This window comes from Meleagris gallopavo, chromosome 7, assembly GCF_000146605.3.
Source record: "Meleagris gallopavo isolate NT-WF06-2002-E0010 breed Aviagen turkey brand Nicholas breeding stock chromosome 7, Turkey_5.1, whole genome shotgun sequence".
NCBI classification, from domain to species: Eukaryota; Metazoa; Chordata; class Aves; order Galliformes; family Phasianidae; genus Meleagris; species Meleagris gallopavo.
The window spans coordinates 24,651,865-24,671,532 of record NC_015017.2 but is presented as its reverse complement, the minus strand read 5'-3'; the positions used below and the strand labels follow the sequence as shown (position 1 = coordinate 24,671,532).

General features: G+C 42.6%; 1 protein-coding gene across 2 annotated transcripts in view; it reads right to left on the bottom strand.

Annotated features, from left to right (window-relative positions):
* LOC104909225 (kalirin-like) overlaps positions 1–19,668 on the bottom strand; it is a 64,214-nt gene that overhangs the window by 8,873 nt on the left and 35,673 nt on the right. Inside the window, exons 13-21 of one of the 2 annotated variants that reach the window (XM_031554229.1) lie at positions 19,219–19,390; positions 15,800–16,032; positions 14,476–14,723; positions 11,126–11,249; positions 9,787–9,846; positions 3,645–3,672; positions 3,017–3,188; positions 804–925; positions 568–699 (exon numbers count right to left, since the gene is read on the bottom strand). In XM_031554229.1, the coding sequence (XP_031410089.1) occupies positions 568–699; positions 804–925; positions 3,017–3,188; positions 3,645–3,672; positions 9,787–9,846; positions 11,126–11,249; positions 14,476–14,723; positions 15,800–16,032; positions 19,219–19,390 (1,291 nt within the window). Of the gene's footprint in view, positions 1–567; positions 700–803; positions 926–3,016; positions 3,189–3,644; positions 3,673–9,786; positions 9,847–11,125; positions 11,250–13,535; positions 14,724–15,799; positions 16,033–19,218; positions 19,391–19,668 lie in introns of those variants that run through there. The other variant, XM_019617230.1, reaches the window with a different exon arrangement.

Genomic DNA, 19,668 nt, shown 5'->3' with positions numbered 1-19,668 from the left:
TAATGCAGGAATAGCAGAATGACCTCCTGACAGCTCTGCTAAGAGAGAAATAATGCAAAAAAGATATGGAGGAGGTAGAAAGCAAATCCCAGGAGAAGCTGAGGAAGGGGATCCATGCAAAGTGCTTGCAGGAGATCTGATGGATATCATGAAACCTGGAGCTGCTGGATATTAATATTAATACTACAAAAAGTAATATACAAAATACACAAAAAGTTAATGAGTGTGCTTTGTCTTTTCACTGTTAGGAAACATTTATCAAAAGGGCTTGATAGATACCATGGTGGCAGAACGCAAATGATGAAAGTACACCTTAGTGGTGGGATATAGTTTAGCTTAACACACTTCACTTGCCTTAATAGCACAGAGGAATCAGAAAAGACTAATGTATGAGAAGCTGGGCTGGATGATAGAAGAGCTTGTTTTGGCCTTCTGCTTTGGGATCTGTGAGTAGTAGATAATCATACCCCAGTGCTGGCAATGATGCTCTTGGAACTCACTGTCCCACAAAGCAGAATTACTTTGTTTTCATTTTCTCAGCCAGTGAGTACGCCTCAAGGTTCTTACCTTCTTCTCTGTACTCCACAGTGTAGCCAGAAATGGTGCAATTGCCTGTACTGGATGGAGGCAGCCAGCGAAGGATCACAGAGGTGCAGCTTCTCTCCTGAGCAATGGGGCGATTTGGGGCAGCCGGAACACCTTGGGGAGAGAATACAAGCACAGAATCCAGCATCATGTCAACCAGCCCTCGTGCTTTATCGTGAAGATCAGGTAAACGCTGTCTGCGAAGGCCAGGTAACTACCTTGCACTTTGATTGTGGCTGAGGTTGATGCCGTTCCATGTTCATTAGTTGCCACACAGGTGTAAATGCCACTGTCCTGAGGCATCACATTGCAAATCTTCAGCATGAGCTCCCCAGAGTCACTGCAGATGCAAGAAACCCACGTTACAAATTGCTAGTTTGCTTCCTAATGCTTTTTATCCCTGTTTCTCTTCTGCCTCATTACAAGGACATATGCACGCAGATCTTGTTAACTCATTTGAAGCAACACCCCCCAACCATGTGGTACCAAATGCAACACCTGCATTCATCAGGATTATGTCACTAATGAAATCTGTGAGCAGAATGGTCCCACTAGGGCCAGAAGGGCAAATCTATCTCTTGTGATCTCAATGGAGATGGGGAAGCAAGCAGAGTGTAAGAGCTGAACATTTTCTAGCTTTCCAGAGCTAGACACCGAGACCCCACATCTACAGAAAGATTTTCCCAGGCACAGCTTTTTGACTTTGGGAAGAGCTGTGTGGTGCCTCTGTAGTATGTCCAACACAAACTGGACAAGTGTCATGCAGGTGTACAAGGCAGCCCCGTGGAACAGGGTGCTCAATACTTCTGTGAAGCTTCAGACTCCGAAGCAAGCCATGTCCAGAAGAGTGGACATCTCACAGCAGCTGGGGAAAATAAATGTCAGTGGGATATCATTTCTTGGGAAATAATCAGCCTTTGGGCCGATCTGAGCAAATAAACAGATCTACACAATCTGGTGAGTCTGTAGCAGGTCTGCAGATAGTCAGCTCTTCAACACTCACTTTAAGGGAGTTAGCCTGAATTAAAAGATTTTGCTTGTGTAACTACTCTAGCTGTGCTGGAGACTCAGCTTAGAGCCAGTAATAAATTCTCTTAATGGCAAAACTAGACTGGTTCTTGACTGCATAAGCCACTGGAAACTGCAAAAGGAATGGCTGCCGGTGTAACTGCATGGACACTGCGGCGTTGGCTGGCCTGACTGTGTTGGTTAAGGGACAGAAGAAAACATCGTCTTCCCCCGCAGTCCGGACACAGATGCCAGCAAGATTTGTAAGGCAGACGCCAAGCTGCAAGGCCTCTCTTTGGCAGGCAGCGGCTGCACGGAAAAACAAGTGAGAGGAGAGAGAAAGCCAGTGCTGATAGGGACTGCACAGGCAAGAGACTGACGTAAAACAGAGCCCCATACAGAAATATCCTACATCCCAAACCCAGCCAAAGGCCTGCAGATAAGGCACTAGCGATCTGAGTGATGGCTAAAAAGACAATTTTAAGTGTCCTGGGGTGCTTCATGAGGCTCAATGAAGGAAGCTCTTGATTAGACATCCTTTTTTCCTTTTATATATATATATTTTTTTTTTTTTAATGTAAAAAATCTCTCTTTGCATTCATTTTTCACTTTCACGGACTTTGTGCTCCCTGGGTTCATCTCAGCCCTAGCCAGCGGTGCTGAAAACCTCACATGAAAGATTGCCTCCTGGAGACTTCCCTTTCCATTTGGCCCAAATAGCTTACATAAGCTGCAGAGAAGCATCCAGCAGCAGGCTGCTACCTGACCTGAATTCAATTCCAGAACTTTTCAGTTCGTCCTCCTGTCTGCTGTAAAGCTGGGCCAGGAACATCCAGACAAGCATCCTTCTGTCCAAGCATGGCCAGATGTGGCCTTTCCAGAAGCACATGGAGGCTCTTTGAGGAAAGGAACAGCTTAGGAAGGGCTCAGGAACACTGCACTAGTTATTACCTCGGCCTCTGAGATGAGAAAACTCCCAGCCATGTGGGTACATATCAATGAAGAATATTGAGAGCTGATGAGAGCTTTCTCTGCTCCATTCCTGTTCCTGTCAAAGGTGAGCATGGCATCAAACTCAACCATCAGAAAAGCGGAAGCAATGTTAGCCAATATTTTGAAAATATTAATTGCTTCTGACTTGCAACAGGCTCAGAGGCCTTGGCCTCCTGGGACATAGCATAACAGAAAGTTCAGCTCTGCCAACACTGCACTTAGTGGAGATGCCCTGCATCAGCTTGGAAAACTACAGAGCTACCTGAACTCTCACATTTGACCCTTTCTAGCTGACATATAGCTCAGTGATGTGGCAACACCCATGTCAGCCTCAATTAATTGCATCTCTAATAAGCTTTGTCTCCTGGCCAGTGCCATATTTGAGGGCAGCATGACCATCATTTGATGGAATCCAGGGGCAGGACCTTACCAGGATGACACCGTGTACGTGGCCGTGCTGTTATCATTGTCAAGAATGTTTTGATCTGGTCCTTTCCAGGTTATCGTTGGTTTGGGCCGGCCGCAGACTTTGCACTGCAGCATCACAGTGTCACCAAGCAGGCAGGTGATATCCACCAACGGCACAAGGAACTCTGGAGCCACTGAAGAAAAACATAGGGGAACACCTTTTAACGTACAGGAGAGGATACTCTCCCCGTAACTCTGAAAAAATGCATTATAGGACCAATTATGGGAGCTTTTGGTAGGAGAGTAATAGGTAAGGGTTAAGTGCTGTAGATCTGAGCATCCTGGAATTGTTACTAAACATCTACCTTCAGGGAGGGAGGCAACAGAGACAGGCTGTGCTGGCTCTGAGTTCTGAAAAGACTGCAAGGCTGGGTGCAAGTGTGTGTATTGGAGGGGCAGGTTTAGGGACAGTCATCATTTCAGACTCTCTGAGCCCATCAGCAAGCAGGGACCACTTCCCCTGCCCACTGATGGAGAGCTGTCTTTGCTGTGACTGATGATGTGGCGGAAGCATGAGGCTCCCTGGTAATAGATCTCAGCTGCTGGCTCAACCCTCCGGGCAACTCAATGCACAGCTGTCTTTAACTCACCTTCTTGAATGAAATTGGGGTTGATTATCTGAAAAATACAAAGAAATAGTACATATAAAGAAATTATTATTTTTCTGGACCATTACAAAGAGACATTTGGTTTCATGAGGTAACATGGTGAGGCTGACCCAGAACTGCAGACACGCTGACCAGTGGGTATGAACAGTCTCTAACAACTGGCAAACACAGCAAGCTCTGGTGACAACTGAGCAAGCCAGTGCATGGTTGGAAAAGAAAACAAAAGCCACATTTTTTGTAAGGCTGTAATGCATACTTTGTGTCAGCTGCATCACAGGTAGCAGGCACAGCAGTAGGGAGGTGGATTGTGCTTTCTCTTTGCTTAGGTGATGCTCAAGCCATTGACTGTTATCTACCTGGATGTGGTTTGTGCTCCGTGTGCCCAGCTCCAGACCCACCTGCAGCACCATGCACCTGGGCACCTCACCTGCGTGTTGGCCACTAACCAGCTCTGGGGAGCTCCTGCTCAGCTTCAGGAGAGAAAAAAAAGGTAAAGGGCTAAAACAAAAATACAAGCCTCTTTTCATATCAGTTCTGCAACATCCCATGGCTTATTGTGAGTAAAACGTCACTTGCATCAAAGGGCTGGTGGAAACTTTCTAATTGGTACTTAGGATTGGATGACTCAGAGTTATTTTGTCAAACCAGTTAATTGATCAAATTAGCCAAGACTTGAAAAGCCAGCATCTCACCATGGCCTACATACATCAATTACATCATGCTAATCCTGGAAGAAAAGGTGGGGGATAACAAAGACAACAGCACTAAGTTCTCACATGCAACTCTACTCTCTACTTGCAAATCTAACCATGTAATGGTGTACTATATTTTAAGTTTTAGCTTAGTTTTAGCCTCATTAGCAGGTATAAATATCAAGCAGAATAAATACCACTGTGGTTTATCTCACCTCAAATTTCTTTGTTACTATCTATTTCGGAGCAGGTTTGGAAGTTGCCAATAAAGCAGTGACCTAATTCATGGTTTGCTAAAGCTGATGGGAGTTATTGCAGTGGGCAAGAAAAGAGGCCACAAAGCAGAAGCAGCAAGCCTTCAAACATGCAGATGCATTTTCAAGATGCATGTTTATTTTGGGGAGTTAAAAACAGTTTTCCAAGGTGAGTGACTTGGGGTGACATCAAGGAGATACTGGACTACATTCAGATCTGTTTCAGCATCACAGCCCTTCTTCATAGCTACAGGATAACCTCTGGTACCAGCACTGAGACCTCAAGCTCCATTTACCCTATCAATATCAGAACACTAAGGCACAACACGGACTCGTTGCTCACACAGGGGCATTATTTTCCATGGAATCATACTTTCCATTGGCACTGAGATTCAAACATTCACTCCCAGCATCCTGGAAGGAACCCTTTCCCCCCTCCCCCCCTTTGCATCCGTAGAGAGGACTTTGAGAACTATTTCTATAGTCCTCATACAACCAGCACACTGATGGCCTCCTGTGTGCCATCCATCACCCCTGCTGTGAGCCCTTCTCCTGCAACTGTTGCTCAGTGGGGACCAGGACCCCATGAGCAAAAAGAAAACACGGTGTAAGAGGGCACTGGATGAAGAAAAACATTTTTCCACCTGTGGGGAGGGAAAGGGGAGACAACACTCCTGATTAAGTTACAGCATTCACATGGCACTACAAAGGAAGAAAAAGCAGTTGCTCTGGATGGAGATATCCATCTAAAAACCATCACTTGCCACTTGTCCCTAAATGAGACCATCTATTTATCAGATTAGTAGCCCGAAGCATCAGCTCATTTGCACATAGATCTTCCTTTCTGGAATACACATACATATCCTGCAGCTCTCTCCTGCCTTGCCTGCAGCATGCATTAAATTCCCTTATTATTCACTGAGTTCTGTCCTGGTAGGATTAGAGACTAGGAGAAATAAACACTCTTAAAACTTTACATTAATTTCATAGCTCTAAAGTAACCATTAGAAGATACAGCTACAGTGATATATAAATTAGATATATCTATAAATAAATAATGCTACATTTTAAATAATTTTCAAGGCACAATTGTTTAAAATAATTGCCTTACCAATGTGTTTTTTTTTCCTATTGCCATAACAATGGAATATCGTAGAAGAAAAATTACTGCTTTTAGATGACACTGGAAGAGTCTTGGGGTAATATTTAGATTTCCTTTGATAAAACTTCAGCTGTTAACTGATAAAATGCTGCCTAAGGACACCCCACAGCCGTATCTCAGCTTTCACCTCCTGTAAGCTTAGACAAAATTAAGGCCTTTAGGCAAGAGGATGCCAAATGCCTCCAAAACGATCGAATGCATCACTTATTTTTTCCCCACTTTTCCTGATCTGTAAGGCTGGGCTGCCAACCAAACCCTTCATAACAAGATCCATGCTTCAGCTAAACAGCAGAGGGCATGTTTACTCCAAGGGAAGCAGCTCAGCATTTTGTAAACACTTCATGGCACTTCTTGTTCGCTGAGTTAAAATAAAATATTGACTCATTTGCTTGTGCTGGTAGCAGTCAGCAGCATACACCATTCTCCTTCTCTTAAAATAAAAAACAACACAAAACCAACAAATTAATGACTCTCAGAAAAAAGGGCTATCGGAGAATTAAACCAACTGCAATTTGTATGAAAGTCTCTCCCTGACTTGGTCAACTTTTACTGTGGGGATTTTGGAGGGATACAAGCTTCCCCTCCATACAAGAGAAATCTCTTGACAAGAAGAGCAAATAAGGATCATCCTACATGTGGGTAGGTGCCACCAAAAAGAAAATTAACTTAAAATGAGAATGATATCTGATGAAGTAGTTTAAGAAATAAATGGCATCAGGGCTTTCAGCCTCTTTGGTGGGGAGCCATCCATCAGCATAGATGGGCTCAGCTGATTTTGAGACTGACATGAGAGATGTTGACCATGTCACACATAATCATAGGTTTGAGTTGGAAGGGATCTTTGAAGATCATCTGGTGCAGCTCCCTGCAATGAACAGGAGAACTGCGTCAAAGGCCTTACTGAAGTCCAGACAGATGACATCAAGTGACTCTTTCCTTGTCCACTGATGCAGTTACACCATCATAGAAAGTTGGTAGGTTGGTCGGGCAGGATTTGCCCATGGTGAAGCTCATGCTGGTTATCCTGTATCACCTCTCTCTCTTTCATGTGCCTTAGCTTCCAGAAGGACCTGCTCCATGGTCTTCCTTGGCACAGAGGTGAGGCTAACAGGCTGGTAGTTTCCCAGGTCAGCCTTTCCGCCTCTCTTAAAAATGGGTATGGCATTGCCTTTTTACCAGCCACCAAGGACTCCACCTGAATGCCATGTCTTTTCAAGTATCATTGAGAGTGGCACATGCATCCATCCTCTTCCCCATGACAGGCTCCTGCTGTGGAGCTGCTAGATGTGGGGTGTCTCTGGTTTTGAAGGCTACTGTGTGTCCCAGGCACTAAGTTATATAGCACTCTACCATCTACCTGCAGATGAAGCAGATCACTACTTCCTCTTTGAAAAGCTGAACTGCAGTAGCAGTGCTGCCAGCAGACTTGGCACCTAATGAACCACCTGCCCTCTGTCTCAGCATCCCTGCCCTGTAAGGGCAGCGGGACAGGAGCACGGCTGCTCTGAGCAAAGAGAGAGGGCTTTATGGGAGCTGCACAGGTGGCTTGTGACCTCCCCAGCAATATCGAAACCCCACAGAGTGTTACGACACAGAGCTGTGTGACATTCACGTCAGTGTCCAGGACCCCAGCCGTGGGTGTGGAGCTGTAGGCTGATTCACAGGGGCACGCACCTTCTTCCCAGAAGAGGAACTGCCTGTTCCTGTGCAATTAGCTTATAGACGCGCAAATGGACTGTCTGATCTGCTTTAAATATAGGTTACTCCTATCCCTCACATGGCTACAGCTACTCTGTGAATGTCTGCTCCTACATTCCACGTGCCCAACAGGCCTGCTTGCACCTTCTGTTTTCTGAAACAATAGGAACTATATTTCATTTCCATTCATATTTGTTTTCATTGCATATTGATAAACTCAGAGAACAGAAACAGCCAACAAGAGATGCAGTTCCTATTCCAAATTACAACGAATGGAAAGTTCTCCAGGGCCAGCAGGTCCCTGTGTAGGCAAAAATACAGCAAGAGCATTTTAGTCCTTTGAAAACAGCCACTCAGTTCCAGCTTCCTGCTCTTACTGTGTGTTCTCCATATTTCTTTCTTTCTGTATTTTCCCATAAAACAAAACAAACTACTTCAATAACTTGGAATCTACTGAACAGATATGTTTTACAAAGAGCAAGTAAAGGTGGAAGTCAAAGGGACTTCATAGATATGACTAGCTTTCTGGCTTCTCACACAGGGAATAGACTGGAGGTAAAACGTACTGATATTTCTAAGTAATTAATATGGCTGCTTTGTATTCAGAGGTAGCTTTCTTTATTCTAGCACTGGGTGCATGTTTTCATGTATGACAGGAAGATATCAGCATGTCAGGGGTGATAGGCTATAAAGGAGGCCAGGTAACCCACCCAAGGCTACAGTAATTGTGACCAACACCTTCATGACCTGGGCAGGGCTGCGTGCACCTCTGAACAGTGGTGGTTGGGCCAGGACAGAGCTCTGCATCAGCATTCCCACAGCCCACAGAAGTGTCACAAGGCAAGCCAGGTGTGGAGTATGAAGAGCTGACTGTACGCAAACAGCTTGAGGCCATAGGTACCCTCTACTGATAATTTTAAGACATCTGAGCTTTTCCTCCTATTCAGCAAAGTCAAAACACAGAAAACCTCTGCAAAAGGAACAGTGATCCTCACCTAGCTCTGTATGTCACCTCTCTACCTATCTTAGCTGATTTTTTTTGCTCCATAGAACAATTTCCAACAACCTAAAGCTTACACAGGTTTATGCACAGTAAATGTACACTGCCTCATAACAAATAACATATGCTTCCAGTTGTTACCCGTGATTGGCAAAACGCTATTGGAAAGCACAAAGATACTCCTGAGAATAATGCAGTATTAGTGATAAGCACCATTCAGCATCAAGCATGTTAGCTGGGTCAAAGGCTTTCCGTTAGTAAACATCCCCTTTGCAAAGATGTATTTATTGACACAATTAAAATAGAAGAGAGCCTTCAGGTTAAAAGCTTAGGTGGTGCATCCCAAAACACTTTTCTATTCCTCCTCCAGGAGGAAGATCAGCTTTCTTCTGTGGGATTTTTGTAGTACAATCTGGCTAAGAGCATCCTGCAGATGTGACATCTCTGTTTGCCAATGAGACTAAGAGCATCCTGCAGATGTGACATCCCTGTTTGCCAATGACTTGCCCTACTATCTCTATCTCTACAAAATCACAAAGGTCTCATGGAATAAGCCTTGGTACAATGTACACAAGTGCTTAGTGTGGTCACTGTATAAAGAAAAGTGGGCTCCGCAACATTTTAATTGAGAAGAACCAGTTCTCATGACTTAAAGCTCCTTCTGACTCTCAATAAGGTGCATTTCAGTCACTCCACTGGAATCAGTGGCTTCACGCTGGAAAAAATAGCGTAATGCATCACAAACTGGGTCACCATAGCTGCATTAGTCTTGTCTATAATACAAGCATATTAACGCAACTCATTTTACCAAACCCTTTCAGTATCTTTAAAGAAATGCAGTTTCCCATTATTTATTGACATAATCTACTAGGCGAAAAAATAAACTTTGTCATTTCTGATCTAGACGTGGTGCAACATTTGCTCCAGTAATTCACAATGCGGGTCTGACTAGCAGCTCAGCACGTGCTGTCAAGACAAGTGTTTTTAATACAGAAAGCTACTACATTTCTTGGTAGTCAACATGCAAGCACCATCACTGCATTCAACATTGCTTCTTAGATGGGAAGCAGTGACTGTGGGCAGCCTCCAGCTCAGCAAGAACTTGTTCCTCAACTTCCTCCATTGCTGCTATCACAAAGGCAGCCCAAACTCTAGTTCACGGTCTGGTAAAACCAGAACTGGTGCTCTGTGTGACTCATATTTAATTGGCAGGTATGTCCATGAGAGATGCAGACCCACCAGCTCCCCTTTCAACAAAGGTATTTCAAAACAGGCACATGTTAATGGAAATAATAATGACAAAGATGATCGTCTCTACCTCCATGCTAGTATTGGGGTCAAGGTCATCACACTCTGACTCCTCTGAGCTGTTTGTCTCCTTGTTTGGCAGCATGAAGAGGAAGAAACAAAACAAGAGATTAGTGGAGAGATTGGTTAGACAGGGCAGAGCAGCACAGGAGCTGTGAGCATGGGAATGGGTAACAGGAAAGGAAATGTTCCACAGAAAAAACCCAACTCCAAACCAAACCAACAAAACAAGGGAAGAAAAGGCAAAGACATGCTTTGGCAAAGAAGAGGCAGTGATGCTGCAGGTTGTTCTGGCAGCACAGCAGCAGGGAAGCAGCAGAAGCACTGTGACCACCATGCAGCAGCTACTGCTGCCCTGAGACCGGCCCTGGGTGCGAGGGGCGGGTGGCCTGTAGTGGCCTTTGCACATGCTATCTCTGTTTCACTAGGCAGACGTGACAGAAAGCCTCCAGAAAGGAAAACACTTAATCACGGGCTCTCCTGGAAGGGGGTGGATCCATAGTACATGCTCAAGTGCTTTCCTGAATCTTTGGTTGTGTCAGAACCACAACAAGCGTTTGCTTGCCTCTGTTGGGAGGGAAGGCCCCCACATTAGTCCTGAGCAGGCCTCATGGTCGGGTTATAGGGACGGATCCTCTGAGTTGAAGCACAGTAGTCAGGTACCCAGAGCAGAAGATGGAGCTTAACCCCACCGTTCTCAACCTTTTCCCTACTGGGAGATCTCAGAGAGAGAGACAGACACGGACACAAATGGACACACAGACAAAACCCTCTCCTGGCAAGATTGAGTCAGCATCTCTTCCCTGTCTGATAATGTGGAAGTAAAAAGGTCATTGAGACCATCTCCCCTGAGCAAATATCTTACGCATCTCAAGGTTGAGAATCCCTTACTGTAACCTGCGGGGAAATTTTGGCCTAAGGAAAACTTGTCAGTGTCAATAAGACCATCGTTTCACCCGGTGGCTGCAGGTGCTCTGATGCAGCTGCAGACTGGGACAGATCAGAGGTAGATCAGACACTGTTTTCTCAATGTTAAGAGCAGTTATTTAACCTCATAAATAGCTTTTGTTTGTTTAATGAAGATTACTTACTTGCATGAGGGATGCCAAGAAAAAGAAAATGAAAAACAAAGGCTGCATTTTATCTTGCATGCAAAAATCCTGCTAAAACGAATACTAAAAAAAAACAAAAACAAAAACAAAAGGAAAAAAAGATAACTGAAGTGGGGAAAAAAAACCCACCAAACCCCAAGTTGCCACTCCCTCCCTCTCTCAGGAGAGGATGCTATAGGGGGTGAAAATGATGGGAAGCAGGAGAGCGGCACACAGCTTTCAGATGGCCTTACTCACTTTAACAGAGACTTTGTTCCCCAGAATATCCTTGGATTTACGTGGCCCATTGGCTTCATTTTTGCCACTGCTCTCCTTTTCCGCCCGCTTTCTCATGCGCAGGGTATGCCATGAACATGACTTCCTGTTGTACCAAAAAACGCAGCAATCAAATGGCAAATCATAGTAGGAAGGAAGGATTTGGAAAGGGGAACCAGCATCCATGTTTGCGATTACTGCAATTCCCTAGAAGGTGAAAGCCACTGGCAATATGCCTATCTCTATTTTAGCAATGAGAGTTGAAGTTAAAAAACAAACCAAACAGTTTTGCAAAGCAGATGTTGTGCCACACTTGCTGTGTAGATGCATGGACCAGGAAAAAAAAATACCATGGTGGAAGCAGGCAACTAGAATTTGGTCATCTGGTTTCAAGATTTTGTATTGCATTGCCACAAACAGAATTTTTTTATTTTTGCTACAGGTTAAAGATCAATTTAGTCCTCAATCTTGTTGGTTAAGGCAGTCAAATGAATGCAAATAAATAAGAACTGTTTTGATAGATCACATAGTAGAGCAAATTAAAATTTTTAAGAAATTCAAGGTATCTTTCTCTACATGTTTCTCAGAACATGAATAGCTCAAAAGATAGGAGCTACATCATTAACTTTCCAAGAGATAAGTCATTCCCTAGAATGACAAGCTCTGCTATGCCTCTCAAGACCAAGAATTTCCCATTAGTATAATAATTGATTTTGCCAGTTTAGAGAGGGAGGATGTCAATCAGTCCATGCTTTTTGGCTAGCACCACAGCAGATATGATTTGCAGTACATTTTTCACCCCTCATTACTGCACCTACAACTTTACTCTTGGAAAAAAAGAAAAAAGACCACGTCACCCTTTGTAAGAGCAATGCTGTGTTGACAACAGAAATTGCATGTCAAAGCAGACACAAAAAAAAAGAAAAAAAAAAGAAAAAACACTTCTCAATATGAATTTCATTTGGTTTAAATTGTGAGCAGTTGGGGAGGATTTGGGAAGGGTTATGTTGTCCAAAGCAGAAAGCTCTCAAAACAGCAGTGTGATGAGCTGGAATCCAGGTTCAAAGCATCTGCCCACCTTTAAGTCATGCAAATTTGATTTGCATGTTTTAAGCCCAATGTTTGGCACATGTCATGTCTACAGTACCTTGATACATTTTACAAAGCAAGTTGCATGTAATCCAACGACCACCTGCGATGCCAATAAAATGCAGTATGTTAGCAAGGTAGGACTCAAAGGATGCCCCACACAGCTGATGTACCCCCAAGAATTCTGTGGCCATTTCATAAGCTTATTTTTGTTGTATTCCAGCACCTGATTGACACTGTGCAATAGCTCATTTTTAGGAAAGTAAAATTAATGTTCTCCCAACAACTGGCTGCACTGACACAAGACTAAAATGGTTCGTACTGTGTTTGTGTGGTGTTAACAGCTGGCATGGGCAGTTGTGTTTTGGCACAAGGAGCACCAACATGTCCTGCACATCCTGGCCAGTAGGTGCTGCCTGGTGTTTGGGCATTTCTGGAGGAAGTCCAAATTAGGTGCGCAGAGCAGGGGAAGTTATCCAACACTTCGAGACTGTGATACTGTCCTTTAAGATCCAGTTGAGTCAAGAGTGATTGAAGTCCTGGCTGATGGACTTCCTGACCTTCGCCTATCATGATGCCAGCACAATTGCATCTACCACATATTTTGTGTACAGTATTTGTCAACAGAAGAAACAGTTTTATTACTTATAAGTCCACGTAATGTGGCAGATTAGATGGAGCTGAAGATAACATCTGCTCCAGGTAATTTTTTACCTGTATGACTTATAGTAGAAAGTTAGTCAAACATCTTTTTGTTTCAGGGTTGTTTTAGTTCTTTGAATCTGCAAACATGATTTTAAGTGTCTTTAAGTGTCACTGCAGTGAGAAAGAGAGAAATGCAATGCATGTGCCTTTCAATTCTGGTAAGCCTTCCTGGCCCCAATTCATACATATCACAGAATTTGACTGTACAGCTGCCATGGAAAAAAAGTCTTCACTAGGAACCTGGTGCTGGGGGTGAATGTAAAGGCACATGTTTGCAGAGCTTGGTTGTAGGAGGAACTCAGGAATGGCTGTGGCACACATGCAAGAGACGTGCTGAGCAATTCCTCTGGCTTAGCGTGCCATTCATAGTAGCATTCAGTTGTATGCCTGAGATCACTGACTCGTGGGTCGAGCCACTCTTTTTTCTTGGCCAAAATATCAGCAGATTTCAAATTATTATTTTTAGTGAAACTGCCACAAAATCTTTCTTCATATTCAATTCTGTGCTTCGGGGCACTCGTGGAAGACAACAGAATTTGCAGCACACATCATGCATTACCATGTAGTTGTTCTAGTTGTTAAAAGAAATCAGTCGGTATTACTTGAAAAGAGGGTTGTACCTTCAGTATTTAATACCAAAAAACCACTTTCTTGCATTTCAGACTGACAAATTTCTAAAAATCAAGAAAGAAAAATATATATCCACACATTTGTTAAATAAGCAACAAAAAGTTATAAACAAAACAAAATAACAACAACAAAAAATCAAATAAAACCAAAACAAAAAAGGGTCAAACTAGTTCTTTTACCTCATTAAAACATGCTCATGGTGAAGATTTATTTTACATATTTAAAATAGTACATTTAAAATTAGTTACATGACAGGTACAATGATGAACATTGCGACTATCCATTATATTGCACAACCTGACTTCATCAGTATGAGTTTGTTTCTTTCTTCTTTTTTTTTAAATAGTGCAAAATACTTTATACAGGAATGTATTTGTATAGGGGTCTTGCAAACCAAAAAATATTTTACAAAAGAAACTGCGAACAGAAAAAAAAGAACAAACCAAACAAACAAACAAAAAGATACAAGCTGTACAAGAAAATTGCCATAGACAACAAAATCTCTCCTCTTAGAGAAGTGAATCTCAGTCCAACACAGGGCCTGATTATTTTTTGCCAGATGCTGTTATAACCCATATATAGATTAGTAACTTAATATAACATAAATATAAGTCCAGTCCAAGCAGGTCCATGTTGGTGTAAAATGGTGTAACACAAAATACGTCTTTAACCAACTATGGTTTTATTTCTCTCCAAAGGATAAACAAAACCCCACATAATGTAAATAAGCAGAACCCGAGCTATCCACCATGGCTGCCCGACGCTGCAGATTGACCACTCAGCTTGCTCCAATGGCACTGTAGATAAAAATCAGCAGGAACTCCCTACCATTTGGATTTATTTTTATTTTTATTTTTTCCTCAAAAACATCCACACAGTGCTCCCAGCGAAGTCAACATGGCACTTACTTGATGCTTCCGTCGCTATTATCTGCAGTGGATTTAGTGAGGGGAGCCAAGATATTGCCAGGGATCCATCCTTCAGCAGCTGGAGAGTGGTCGTTTGCAGGCTGGTACACCAGGAACATGTTCTGCTGGTTGATAGCAAGGATCTGAACCACCTCTCCTTGATTCACACAGATCTCATCCTCCTTCAGAGCATAGTAATCTTTAATCACCACCATGGAAGAGGTTCCATTGCACCCTCCCAAATCAGTCTGTGAAAATGGACACAACAGAAACGTGGTGACAAGGTGGCAGTGAGGAACCTGCCTTTTCTGGCAGTAATCACGGCACTTCATTCAGAGCCTAACTGCACCAGGGAAGAAAATACAAATCATCTGATAGTGTTCAGGTTAGATATTAAGAAAAATTTCTTCTGAGAAGGAGTGGTGATGCAGTGGAACGGTCTGCCCAGGGAGGTGGTGAGTCACCATCCCTGGAGGTGTTCAAGAACCATGGAGATGAGGCATTGAAGAACATGGTTAGTGGGCATGGTTGGCATGGGCTGATGGCTGGACTTGGTGATTTTAGTGGTCTTTTCAAACTTACTGATTCTATGATTCTACAGTAATTTGTATGGGTAGAGAAAGATTTTAAGGATTAACACAAATCTGACAGAAACCAGTTTCCTGCTTCCTATTAGATTTCGTAGCTATTCCAGCAGCATAGTACCAAGCTGTGTTCTGGTATCTGCACAGAACCAAATGTGGGGGGAAAACCCATGAAGGCTCATGTTAGAAGCCAAAATACTACATACTTCATATTCTTAAATATAATTCTTACTGGAAGGTGGCTTTGGTCAATATCAGCCAACAGCTGTGTCTAAATACTGCCAGACTGACTTTTTGGTGGCTTCTGTGAACTGTGTCCAGAGTAAGGCACACACATCTGAATTACAACCTTCATTTGGCACTCTGCGATATGAACTATTTAAACCATCAGAGTAGACCTCTTCAGGAATGGGTGGTTAATGGATATTAGGGAAGCCTGGATATTACTATTGCCAGTATTGCAAATGGAAATTCAGTTTAGCAGGTCTGCAAATACAGTACTGTGAAAAACTCTTGGGTTCAGCTCTTCAGGGGCAGGCTCTGTTTCAGCTTTCCAGCTAAAGAGCCAACTGCCTGAATACCAGAACTTCCACAGTCTGCATTCAATTTCAAACCACATTTCATATCATTGCTTCAGTCTCTTGATTGCTGTTGACTTGACAATTAGAGCTAACTTCACAGATAGTCTGTGGTATGAGAAGCGGGCAATTAGATCATGTTTTATCAGATGAGTTCAGTACCTTGCTTTGTTCATACTTGTCTCCGGGCTGTTCATACCCTGTACTGCCATTGGAGGTAGATATCTTCAGGGGTGGGAGAGATGGGTTACGGCTTGTAGCCTTCAAAGGCTTCTCAGACCCTACTGGAACAGAAGAATAGGGTCTGCTGTTGGGCTGAGCGACCCTACCAGCCTGGGGCCTCAGCACTGCTGTGCTACTTTCTTTGCGTTGGTACTCTATGGGAGACTGCAGTGCTGCAAAAGAAGACAAGAATTAGCTATACATTTCCAGTGACATTGCAAAGGGATATAGAGAGTGCATGGGGTGACTCAATCAGAACAGACACAGTAGTTGCAAAACAAACAGGCACATAAAATGCCACCCATGGAAGCACAGGGCGCATTCATGGCCAGACAGAATGCAAGCATGTTGCACTGTACTGTGCATGAACTGAAGAGTGCTCTAAAATATTTGCCATTTACAGCACACATAGCTGATTCATTGTCTTTGAAATTGCACAAATGAAACACCATAAAAATAACCTGTAATAAAAATAAATGAAAGTCTGAATAGGAGACTCACAGCGTATTTACAGTAATTTTTGTTTATCATCAGGAAATACGGATCAAGACCCATAAGTCTCATCTGTATATTCCCAAGAGAGCTTGACTACTAAATTCTCTTCAAATACGATGCGTTGGAACTAGTTTCCCTATGGATTTTCTATATTAACTGATTTGGTTCAAAGAAATCACTGGAGATGATCAACAAGTGAGGAAATTTAGATGGTACAATGATATTAATCCCAGCAGCCCAAACCACTCCAGAAAACAGCCACAAGCAACACCAAACAGCTTCACAAGCCTTACAAAAGACTCTGCTTGTGAGAGTATCTTTTGTAGGCATAGATAGAGCTCACACTGGGCAAAGAAGGATAAAAACGCCAGATGGTGAAAAAATGAAGAATGTGATAAATTTGGAGGAGAAGGGACAAGGGCTAGGACTTATGTGGAATAGGAAAGAGACAGATTTACTAGGCTCAGACTCCCATCCCCAGACCTATGGGTTTGCTTTCTACATGTCATGTGGCTTCAGTGGCTGATTTATGGGCAGTTAATACTGTCTGTGTACATGCACCAGACTAAACCTACTGGAATGCAGAGAGACTCGTCTAGCAAGAGGCAGACAGGAGGACACAGTGTCACAGCATCAGCCCAGCCGGGGAACCACAACAGAAAGAATGTCTTTCCCAACAAGAGGAAAAGGAAAGACAAACAGAAAGGCTCAGTACCACACAATATGCTCCCCTTCCAGAGAAAGGCAGGGCTCGTCCAACAAGAAACCACTTAAGAACAGAAGAACAAGAGACTAAAACAAGTCAAGGAGGCCAGATTGCTTTTTTCCTCAAAAGGACAGATGTTTTAACAGAGACCTGTAGCAATCTGAAGGACTGCTGGCTCAAAAGCCCAAGCAGTGACTCAAGTTTATGCCACAGATATAACCCATTTCACTTGCTTACCTCAGCTGCCACTGAAAATGCTTTGGTCCTGCTGCAGACCAGCCACCAAGGAGGAGGAAGGTTAGGGACATGTTTGGCAGTGGTTTCAACAATGACATTTCACTAGAATATGCAGCAGATTAGGCTGCAAGGTCTTTAGCAATAAGACCTGAAGGAGAATGTCTCTATCTTGAAACAATTGATGCTATCCACTGCTTTTAAAGGACACTTGTCCACTTGTGGCTACTAATTCCAGTTAGCTAAGAGAGGGGTGTCTGGCTTCCCACCTCCTGTTCAACATCTGTTAATATTCTCACAGGCTCCTGGCAAAAATTAATGTCCATGTACTTGCTCTCACAGGAAAAACTCATAAAGCATGATTAAAAAGTCACAGATCAATGGCATTTTTTATATGAAGTGCATCCATCGGTGTCATACTTTCTTTACAGCTTGCTTCTTAAAAGCTAAAGGAGAGAACATTCACTATAGCCAATCATTTTGTGCACAGTCTGTTTCTTAAGCTTAGCAGCTTTTCTTATCCCAAAGAAAAATATGGAAAGCTTGAATATTACAGTGTAATTGCACCACATTTCACATGTATGAACTGAGTATGCAGATACTGTGCTTTGCACACAGTTCCTTATTTGTTAGGGCTTTCCTAAACAAATCAAAAAATCAGGCACAGCTTGAACAAGAATGCACAGGGAATATATTGTTATTTAGTTTATGCAGCATTGGCTCAGTGTTAGTTTAATATGATTTTAAAGACAGAAAACATCCACTTTAAAGAAACGGAAAGCTAAAGAATGTATTTAAAGATTAGTCAGCCTCATAGAGATTACACCCTAAAAGCCACTTAAATTGTTCTAGACTGGACAAGCTTGTCTGGATACAATACCATTTTCTTGGATCTTATTTATAGGTTTAAAGCAAATCCTTCAGCTTGTGTTTTAATATAAATCTACTTTTACTTCTAGCTTTAGAGATAATGAAGATTACCCTCCTAACCCATCAAATACCATGCTGGAAGACAGGCTACGTAAGGGCCGCAAAGATACTACAGTAGAAAAAGTTTTGAGAAGTAAAACTGTGTTAAATTGAAATTAGAAAACCAAAACCAAAACCTATAAAAACTCCACACTGAAGAAAAGAGAAGCTTTGTTTGGATGTGAATTGAAAGAAATTCTTCAGATTTTGCAACAAAAAAACCCACAAAATAGAACACCCCAAATCAAAAACGTGAACACACTGTGCCAAGCCAAAACATTTTGATTCAAGCTAGCAAGTATCACTATAGCAATCATTTATTAAGGTTTTTTAAATATAAAATGTTTTTTTAATGTAGCTCAATTAAAAAAAAAAACACGTTCTGACATGAATAGTACAAAACAATTTTGGAGGCTTCTTCCTGCTTTGTCGCTTCCAACAACAGACAAAAAGAGCTACCAGTTTTATTTTTTCCCTCCAGTCCTGGTTCCTTATTAATTGAATTTGATTCCTCTGTATTTCAAAGTCCATTTTTGCTGATCATGTGTGTGCTGTTTGTTTTTGTTTTTGTTTTTAATAAAAACAGAGATTTAATTTGAAATACAATTTCAAACCACCCCAAATATCTTCCTAAAGCAAAACTGACACTTTCAACAGGCCCTTGTTGATGCACAGCTCCTGGGGTTACCAGGAGACCTCTGCACAGTGTCACTGAGCTGGTCCCTTTTCAAAGACCAGCTGATGCCTTATGAGGCCTCTTTCACATGTACTCTGTGGACAGCACTTGACCCAGTTCTTAATGACAGGCAGACTGGGCTCTCATTTTCTCCATGGGATTTTCCATATGAACAAGAAGTTGCTGAATGTTTTTTGCCCAGAGTGACCAAAGATGCAAAGATTTTGAGTCCCACTTAGTGTTACTGTTTGGGAAAAAGTGCAAAGCCCATGTACATACCATTTAGGAAATCCCTTTGTGTGTCCAGGACCTGGTTGATGTCCTGTACCCAAGCCTGCTGAATTTCTGGATTAGCTGCCTGTAAAATGACTCTCTCAGATGTTTCTCGGCTCATTAGAGCAAACCTGCAGGGATCATTGTCCACGTTTTCTTCAATGACAAGGTAGTTCATCTGAAACAAGCCAAGGGAAGCATGTGTTACACGGAGCATGACTTAGCATTACTCAAGAATCAGAATAGAACTGTTGTGAAAAGTTCCTGAAAATAACTGAGTCCAATAACAGACTGTCAGGGCATAATCAGAAGAACTTGCCTCATCTAGATTTAGGCAGGTAAACTTCAAGCTTTGACAGACATACCAGACATCCATCTGCCTTGCTTTGAATTACAACTTCTATTTTAAGGTAACATAGACTTGACTGATGAGCTAAAAATTTACTGTAACCCATA